General features: G+C 44.5%; 1 protein-coding gene across 4 annotated transcripts in view; it reads left to right on the top strand.

The window, feature by feature from the left end:
* The window catches only part of RNF213 (ring finger protein 213), a 297165-nt gene that overhangs the window by 174681 nt on the left and 112731 nt on the right, over positions 1-9753 (top strand). For all 4 annotated transcript variants that reach the window (XM_069763592.1, XM_069763594.1, XM_069763593.1 and 1 more), the window contains exons 29-31: positions 401-537; positions 1299-1394; positions 2404-2522. In XM_069763592.1, the coding sequence (XP_069619693.1) occupies positions 401-537; positions 1299-1394; positions 2404-2522 (352 nt within the window). The remainder of the gene's footprint in view (positions 1-400; positions 538-1298; positions 1395-2403; positions 2523-9753) is intronic.

Genomic DNA, 9753 nt, shown 5'->3' with positions numbered 1-9753 from the left:
TATACTCACCTTCTTCACCGCCACCATTCCAGCGGTGCTGGCACTCGCGTTCCCAGGGCTCATCGGGGGTTAGGACCTGTGAGTCCGGCTCCCAGTCAGACGTATACGTAATTAAAAGGAAGTGAGAGCTGCGGCTGGCTACTCACTTCCTGTTAATTATACGTCTGGGACAGTGACACCAGCGGTGACTGGGAGCTGGACTCCCAGGTCCTAACCTCAGGTGAGCCCTAAGAAAGCGAGTTCTAACAGTGCTAAAATGGCGCTGGCACCGGAGGTGAGTATTAGCTTTTTTATATTAATGGAGCCAAATGTAGGGAATGAGAAGGGGTTGTCCAAGTAGTGGACAACTCCTGTAAGCAAAATTAAGACATGATTTAAAGTGTAACTCTTTCTGTTTCAGATAACAACATTTTCACGCCTTCTTACCTCTGCTGATAAAAAGATTTTAGAAGCCGAGTTGCAAAAAGATATCAGCAACATTGAAATTTTATCCCTTCAGCAGTTTGACACCGAATTCTCATTCTTGAAAAAAATTCGGTAAGTTGTCACATAATTTGATAATTGGTCCTTTGAGTTACTAAGAGCTCAATATTTTTCTGAATCTCAGACTTGCTCAGCTGCTTTAAAGGTAATCTGTCACCAAGTTTTCACTATGAAATCCGAGAGCAGCACGATGTAAGGACAGAGAGTAGTGATGAGCGAGTTTACTCGTTGCTCGGGTTTTCCTGAGTACGCTTGGGTGATTTCCGAGTATTTGATAGTGTTCGGAGATTAAGTTTTCATCGCCTCAGCTGAATGATTTGGGAGTGGAGTCCATATTCATTACTTTAATGAGCGGTACCACGTGACCGCTGAACAGGGGAAGAAGCTGCCGGAGACCATGGGACATGCAGGGACCGCGTCAGGAGCGCCAGGAGCAGGTGAGTATGTGACTGTCGTCGCTCCCCCTCACGCGGCAACTCCGCCACCGACCATGACTCGAGTATAAGCCGAGAGGGGCACTTTCAGCCCATTTTTTGGGGGCTGAAAATCTCAGCTTATACTCGGGTATATACGGCATATACTTTTGATATTCTTATGGATATTTGGTCAGTTTCCTTTTGCCTAACACATGAAAATGTGTCTGGTTAGTCAGGTTGAGAGGGAACAGGTTCCGATTTGTACTGGTATCCTTTTAAAGCAATTCTAAGGGAGGAGAGAGACCACCATAAAAAGCTGTGATATATACTGATGTACCTCTGCACTGTTGTCTCTTTTTATTTTGTTGCACTTATTACTGTATGTTTTCTTTGATTTAGGACTTATCTAGAATCTTCTTCTGGCAATGTAATACTGATTATACAAACTGATTTTGAAGAAGGTTCTCAGGGAGCAAATCTTGTGGCATCAGCGAAGTAAGTTAATAAAATACTTGTCACTAATAATAAAGATTTTGTAAAACTTTCTGGTGCTTCTGTATAGGAATTGTTACACCCCAGTGCCCTTTGTAAGCGTTTTTTTTTTTTTTTCATTTGTTTATTTCATTAGTCCAGTATTAGATTTTTTTTTTAGGTCCACCAAACATATTGTTCTTGTGTATGAAATATGAGCCTGCATTATTGCTAGCAGATGATGGCTATGTTATTCAGCCATCATCTGCCTTTAAAAGCAGCAAGTGGAGTTGACACGCACCCGATGATAGATTTTGGAATATGTTGCCAACTTAATCATTCCATGCCTAGAAGATTTGGTGCCATCTGTAAATATCATGGATGTCATACAAAATACTAGATATAGTTTTTAGAGCTCGGTTCACACAAGTGTATAACATGGCCGAGTGGTATCAATGTTTTGTCGGATTGCACATCCCAATGTTATACTATGGGGCAGTGCCAACCAGTGTTTTTTTTCTCATGCCAATTCGGCATGAGTAAATAATCGCAGGATGTTGCGAGTGCATCTGATAACAATCAGACCATGCACATCCATACAAGTTTAGGATGCGGGGAAATCATCGGACTACACTTGCATGTAAGAGAAGCTGACACTCGGCTCATCTCTGCCAATTTTTGATCCGAGTGTCATTACCATAATCAGCCCGATTTTCTCTAATGACAGAATCTATGGCCATGTGAGTGTAGCCTTAATGTGAGGTGTATTCTTTTTGCATCAACTGAGTAAAACTGAAGATTTTGGGAAAAAAATGTTCCGTGCAACTCTGTGTTGTCAACATTTTGGAAATTGTTCTTGTCATCCGTGAGATATTGATTAACCTCTTAAGTGATTTATGTTAAGCACAGTATATGTGTATATATAGCAGTTTCTGGAGAAAAAAAAAGTCCTGGACAACACTTTTAAGAAAACAATACGTCATGTTAGATGACATGATTTGTTCCCAATCTTTTTATGATTCCTTGCCCTCAGGTACTCTGCTGTGAACGAAATCAACAAGTTAAATCTCAATGATAAATGTGTCTTTGTCTACTTTATAACCAAGCTACCTAGAATCAAAGGTGGAACATCGTATGTGGGCTTCCGTGGAGGTAAGATATATTTACATGTGTGTTTTTCACGTTAGTCATAGAGAGACCCAGAATCACACAGTCATTACACTTGGCAAGTTATCATCTGATATCAAGCTATTTTTGCATCCAGGTCCTATTATTCAGAATAGGATCCGCACGTTGTTGTTGGACAACTGCCTCGGTATCTCTTTTGTCTAGTTGTTTCGTACCTGGAAAATCTCTGTAAATTGGCTTAATTTTCTAAGATATACTATATTCAGGGGTGTTATGTCATGATGTTACTATGGGGTAGCAAGGACTGTGGGCACTAGTTTAGAACATGAAGCTAAAGGGACACAAGTCTATCCTGTCCCCAAGATTACCCCTGATGGTGGGGATGCCTGGGTCTTGTACCTCTCTATTCTCCTGTATCGAACTAATCTGATCCCCTCCCCTCACCCATTGAAAAAGGGGCAGAAGTGAAAGGGTTAACACAAAAAAGACTGACCGCTAAGAAACAAAAGCTAAAGGTACCATCACATGTAGCGACGCTGCAGCGATCTAGACAACGATCCCGATCGCTGCAGCATCGCTGTTTGGTCGCTGGAGAGCTGTCACACAGACAGCTCCAGCGACCAACGATCCTGGTAACCGGGGTAAACATCGGGTTACTAAGCGCAGGGCCACGTTTAGTAACCCGATGTTTACCCTGGTTACCAGCATAAATGTAAAGACAAAAAAAACACTACATACTTACATTCCGGTGTCTGTCCCCCGGCGCTGTGCTTTCCTGCACTGTCAGCACCGGCCAGCCGTAAAGCAGAGCAGTGACGTCAGCCGGCGCTCACAGCCAGTGCAGGAAAGCAGAGCGCCGGGGGACAGAATGTAAGTATGTAGTGTTTGTTTTTTTTTTTACATTTACACTGGTAACCAGGGTAAACATCGGGTTACTAAGCGCGGCCCTGCGCTTAGTAACCCGATGTTTACCCTGGTTACCAGGGGACCGGCATCGTTGGTCGCTGGAGCTGTCTGTCTGGTTACCAGTGAAGACATCGCTGAATCAGCGTCACACACGCCGATTCAGCGATGTCTGCAGGAGGTCCAGCGACTAAATAAAGTTCTGGACTTTCTGCTCCGACCAGCGATGTCACAGCAGGATCCTGATCGCTGCTGCCTGTCAAACTGAACGATATCACCAGCCAGGACGCTGTAACGTCACGGATCACTAGCGATATCGTTGAGTGTGAAGGTACCTTTGATCACAGAGAACTCACACAGGAATAAACACTAGGGAAGAAGATTAAGAGCCAATGAGGCAAAGAAGCTACATGAAACACCAAAGGGAAATGAAAAGGTTTTCACTATAAACCACACACCACTATCACAGAGCAACCACCAGAAATTCCTGGATGTCTCACGATCAGGTTTTGACAAGCTATAGCTGGCTATACCTGAATAGTCCAGCACTCGTATATAGCGGAAGGGAATATATGACTGGGTCTCCCACAGCATGTGACCAAGGAGAGGAGTATTAACAACCTAGCCCAGCAGAGATTTAACTCTTGGTGACATGTCTTTGTGTCGACCCCTGAGTCTCCCTTCGTTGCTTACAGCCTTTAGTGAAGTTACAAGGATGAGTGCAAGAACCTAAAGATTCAATAGTCCACGTAAAAGAAGAAAACGAGGGCACTCACCAGTCTTCTTATTGTGCAAAGATCACTTTATTAGTCCAACATATAAAAGTCCAAGGTCGGGCAACGACGGAGCCGAAGCTCAGGTGAGCAGGGGGGAGCGGAGACGACGGCCGTTTCGCGCTGTGCTTGCGCTTCTACGGGCTGACCCGTAGAAGCGCAAGCACAGCGCGAAACGGCCGTCGTCTCCGCTCCCCCCTGCTCACCTGAGCTTCGGCTCCGTCGTTGCCCGACCTTGGACTTTTATATGTTGGACTAATAAAGTGATCTTTGCACAATAAGAAGACTGGTGAGTGCCCTCGTTTTCTTCTTTTACGTGGACTATGCAGTTGGATCTGTTTTCTTCGAGGAGCACCCGAAGTGTGTGATGTGGCAGCGTTGGTTAACCCATGAAGCACTGAAGTGTTAATACATCACTTGGCTTTGTGTCCTTGTTTTGAAGGCTGTGCCGCCCCATTTACTTTTTTATCTAAAGATTCAATAGATTCACAGACTCCGCCATGGCAGTCGGCGATGTTTATGAAAACCTCCTTGTGACATGCAGCCAGTAGGGGGTTCTACCAGGCAGCTGGCGGGCCATACATATATGTTGGGGGGGCTGTATCACACCATGGTGTCGTCCCTGTGCCAGAACCATTATATAAAATAACAATTTGACCATTTAAGAGAAGGCAACGATCACTCACTAGCCTAACAATTTTTGTTCCTTTGTGTGTTGACTATGTAAACATTTCTCCTTCGCCACATTTGGGGACACAGGACCATGGGTGTTATGCTGCTGTCACTAGGAGGCTGACACTAAGTTGACGTCACCGCTGTGCTCTGCTTTACGGCCGGCCGGCGCTGACACAGTGAAGGGAAGCTGAGGCCGGGGGACAGACACCGGAATGTAAGTATGTACTGTTTTTTTTTTTTTAACTTTTACAATGGTAACCAGGGTAAATATCGGGTTACTAAGCACGGCCCTGCGCTTAGTAACCCGATATTTACCCTGGTTACCAGTGAACACATCGCTGGATCGGCGTCACACACGCCGATTCAGCGATGTCAGCGGGTGATCAGTGACCAAAAAAAAGGTCCTGATCATTAACAGCGACCAACGATCTCCCAGCAGGGGCCTGATCGTTGGTCGCTGTCACGCATAACGATTTCGTTAACGATATCGTTGCTACGTCACAAAAAGCAACGATATCGTTAACGAAATCGTTATGTGTGAAGGTACCTTAACACCCATGGTCCTGTGTCCCCCAATGAGTGGCTCGGAGAAAAGGATTTTACGGTGAGTACACACAAAAATCCCTATTTTTCAATTAAACCTTCTGTATTGCATATTATAAAACTTCTGCTTCCTCCTGGTCATGTGATAACACAGGTGTATGGTTATAATACAGTTATCAAAGGTCTGTATTATAATGACCCTTGTATAATTATGTCCAAAACAGATTTCCTGAAATTTAAAAAAAAAAAAATATTGTCTCGTTAATAACATTGAGGGACACTACCTTGGGCATAGGTCTTAACACAAGGTATAAGAAATGTAGACTTGTACCCTTTCCTCAGAAACTAAGCTTCTCAGTTTTAGCTTAGTGTCTTGTGGTGCAGTGACCAATGTTACAGCCAGGGGGTGCTGCGTGTGCACTTCAAGATGCACTTGGAGGCATAGTTGTGATGAGACAAAGTCCGGCAGAATTGTAGATGGCTGGTATGTGTGTCGCAGAGGAGGACACTCTGCGCTGTCAGTCTAAAGTTATGTTGTGGTCTGGGACCTGTAGTCCCACATGTAAATGTGTAAGTTCTAATGGGAGATTGGCAGGGCTAGTCATGAGAGATGGGAGGGTCAGACTAGCCACACACACCCACACTCCCACCCTGGGAGTGGTTACAGGTATGTAATGTGACCAAGGTGTGGATCACATGTGCCTGTGAGGTTCCTGTGCAAGGTCCTGGACGGTCGGTGTTGGAGGCTCCTGGGAGTGGAGTCGTCCTGGAAGCACCTGGAGACCGTAGACCTGGACGGTCGGTGTTGGAGGCTCCTGGGAGTGGAGTCGTCCTGGAAGCACCTGGAGAACGTAGACCTGGACGGTCGGTGTTGGAGGCTCTTGGGAGTGGAGTCGTCCTGGAAGCACCTGGAGACCGTAGACCTGGACGGTTGGTGTTAAGGACCTGGGACTGACGTGAAGTCAGTGTGAGGAGTGGAACTCCTGAGAGTTAACCCCGGACAAGGGGATTGTAATATACAGCAGAGAAGCCTATCTGCTACATGAACTGTCTGATGTCCTTTAATGTTTCGTGGCTGTATTACAATGGACTGTACATCATATGGTTTATGCAGTTTAATAAACCAGACTCATGTGAGGTACTGTGCCTGAGTGCTTGAATCTTGTGCCAAACGAGTGTCCCCCAACACACTCAGGTAGCGTATTCTTACAGTCTGTAAATGGCAGACAAAAAAATGTTTTCAGGTCTGCTCCATTTTTTGATTATTGTCATTTGTTTGCCTTTTTACAATTTTCTTTTCTTAGTTTTTATACAGTAGGTAGTGTGGCTGTCTTCTACTTTTTTTTCCTCTAAAGTCCGGAAGGACATAGCTTACACTCCATCCTAGTGTAACCTCTTTAGGGGTGCTGTTTCTTGACAATACCTCTTTGATGCCTCAACGGGGTGTCTGTGTGTGTCCAGTAAATGTGGGCCACGAATGTAATCTTCCAGCTTGGTCCAAATTCTAGGAGGCACCTCTAATTCTTTTAAGTTTGACCACAATTCCAAGCTGGCCTCGGGCAGTGAGGGACACCCTCCATGCTAGAACAGGTCCTTTCGTAAAGACCAGCTGAATCAAACTACTTATCTAGGCTGTCAACAAAGAATGACACATAAATTAAAGTTAAGGTGGTGGCTGTGGTGGACCACTGAGGAACCAATTCTTTTTGAAGATGGAAAGAGGGTCTTAGACCCTTTGGAGGAGGGTATGTGGTTCAGGGTTTGTCTTTTTAGTGGAGAAGATCAACAACTTGTTGCTGTTGGCGTCAATGAAAGGAAAGCCTATTCCTTGGACTAGAAGAGGACTGGCACCAGGAATTTTGTGCTTCAATTTGACGCAGAATCGATCAGTGACCAAGTGGATAACAGTTTGATTTCTGCATCCCCTCAATAAGACCTTCTAGATTTCTCCACTCTGTGATAGCCCACCTCCAAATTTCTCTGTAGTGATTCCTCACACCTGGCAGCCAGTGAAACTGGTAAATAATACTGATAATTACACAATCTATATATATAATTGTCTAAGGGTTTTTCTGTCTGTCTGTCTGTCTGTCCTGGAAATCCCGCGTCTCTGACCAATCAGCGACGGGCACAGCGACGATGATGTCATAAAGGACGTAGACATCCCGCGTCTCTGATTGGTCGAGACCGCCAGGCCTCGACCAATCAGCAATGGGCACAGCGACGATGATGTCATAAAGGAAGTAGAAATCCCATGTTTCTGATTCAGCGACGGGCACAGTATCGACGTAGATGTCATAATGGTTGCCATGGCGACGATGATGTCATAAAGGTTGCCTCGACCAATCAGCGACGGGCACAGTCTGCCGCGAATTCTGGAATCATCATTGTCCATATACTACGGGGACATGCATTTTCTAGAATACCCGATGCGTTAGAATCGGGCCACAATCTAGTATTATATATCAAGTCTGAGAGGATGTACATCCTAATGCATAGGGAAGCAAAAAACGTTATTAGACCTAATAGATCCAACCAAAAAAGTACAAATGCAAAAAATAAGTATTTAACAAACGTTCAACTCAAAGGCTAAAATGATTTTCAAATGGAGAGAGGAGGGCAGGAAGTGAAGTGGAAAGCAGGATAATCAAAGGGGTAAGGGGCAAGTGCAGAGATCCCTATTGTGAATAAATATATATCCTGCATGTCACATACGCTGCCTGAGCCATCAAGTACATTAGAAGCTACATTCCTGGCAAAACTTTAGTAAAATTGCATGCAATAAACAATCAATGGTAGATTGTTTATTGCATGCCTCTGGATAATATTAATCAGGGATGAGAGAAAGCCGTGTCCAACCCATTCCCAGTGGAAGCCGTTTCGCTGCTCGCTTCTTCTGGGGGGTTTGTCGTTTTTGCCCTGTCTTTTTAAATATATTTTTTTTTTATGTATAATCAATAAAACATCATGTTCTAAGTTTTTCTAATTCGAATCTCTTCATATCTGACGACTTATTGCTGTAATGGATTATGGTGTTTAATGCCATACACTATTCCTAATTCTACACTTTCTCCCAGAGGGCTAAATCTTTTCCAAGTCTCTTATCCTCTTCCCCATTCTACTTATAGGGCATTTCCACTTGTGGTTTCCCCTCTTCTCTACTCCAAATCTAGTCTTCATGCCCCTTTCTTGGCAGGTACCCATTTCGAACTTCCACTTCTCGGGTTGGAGAGGATAGTTTTCCAAACATACCTCTGAGTCTCTGATCCCAGGTACACTCTCACATCCAGATTGTTCTCTCATAACTGGGAGCCCCTTTTATTTTGTAAATGTCTCCCTCTGGTTCATCTCTACCACTGGGACGCCCAGCTTAGGTCCTTACCGTCTACTTGACGGCAGTAGTTTACCCACACTTCGATGAAATTACTGGGAGAACCTTCTGATGACTTTGTAGCCAGTTGAGCTCCTTTGAGTACAGTATTTTCACAGTCTGCATCGCCAGGTTGCACATCTAGGCTGAATATTGTTTTATCTTGGAACCACTAGATCCAGGAAAGTGGTCTCTTCCTCTGGAAATCTCACAACATTTTTGTATTACATTTTGTTTTAATGCCAGCCCTGGACATTCAAAGTGCCCACTCTAGTCATCTTATAGGAAGAGCCCTTTTTCTTCCCTTCTCTCACCTCCTTTGAGCTTTGGACTGATCTCACGAATGGGCAGCACGGTGACTCAGTGGTTAGCACTGCAGCCTTGCAACGCTGAGGTCCTAGGTTCAAATCCCACCAAGGACAACATTTGCAAGGAGTTTTGTATGTTCTCCCCATGTTTGCGTGGGTTTCCTCCGGGTTCTCCGGTCTCCTCCCACATTCCAAAGACATACTGAGAGGGAATTTAGATTGTGAGCAACGTGAAAATGATGATAATGTATGTAAAGCGCTGCGGAATATGATAGTGCTATATAAGCAAAGCATAATAAATAAATGTTAGGCTTCCAACCCAGTTGTTCCAGTCACTTCCTATCCTCTTCCTTTTCATTCCAGCACTTTTTTGAGGTACGCTATTCCTCCCCTCCTACTTTTTCCATTGTGGCTGTGGAGACTAAGGCTATATTCACACTTTGCGGATTTTGCTGCGGATCCGCAGCGGATTTGACCGCTGCGGATCCGCAGCAGTTTCCCATGAGTTTACATTTCAATGTAAACCTATGGGAAACAAAAAACGCTGTGCACATGCTGCAGAAAAATCCGCGCGGAAACGCTGCGGATTACATTCCGCAGCATGTCACTTCTTTTCTGCGGATTTTCACCTGCTCCAATAGAAAACTGCAGATGAAAATCCGCAGAAGAAAACGCAGTAAAAA

This window comes from Ranitomeya imitator, chromosome 4 (genome assembly GCF_032444005.1).
Source record: "Ranitomeya imitator isolate aRanImi1 chromosome 4, aRanImi1.pri, whole genome shotgun sequence".
Lineage (NCBI taxonomy): Eukaryota > Metazoa > Chordata > Amphibia > Anura > Dendrobatidae > Ranitomeya > Ranitomeya imitator.
Note: the sequence above shows the minus strand (reverse complement) of the source record. Positions and strands in the feature narration are given on the sequence as shown.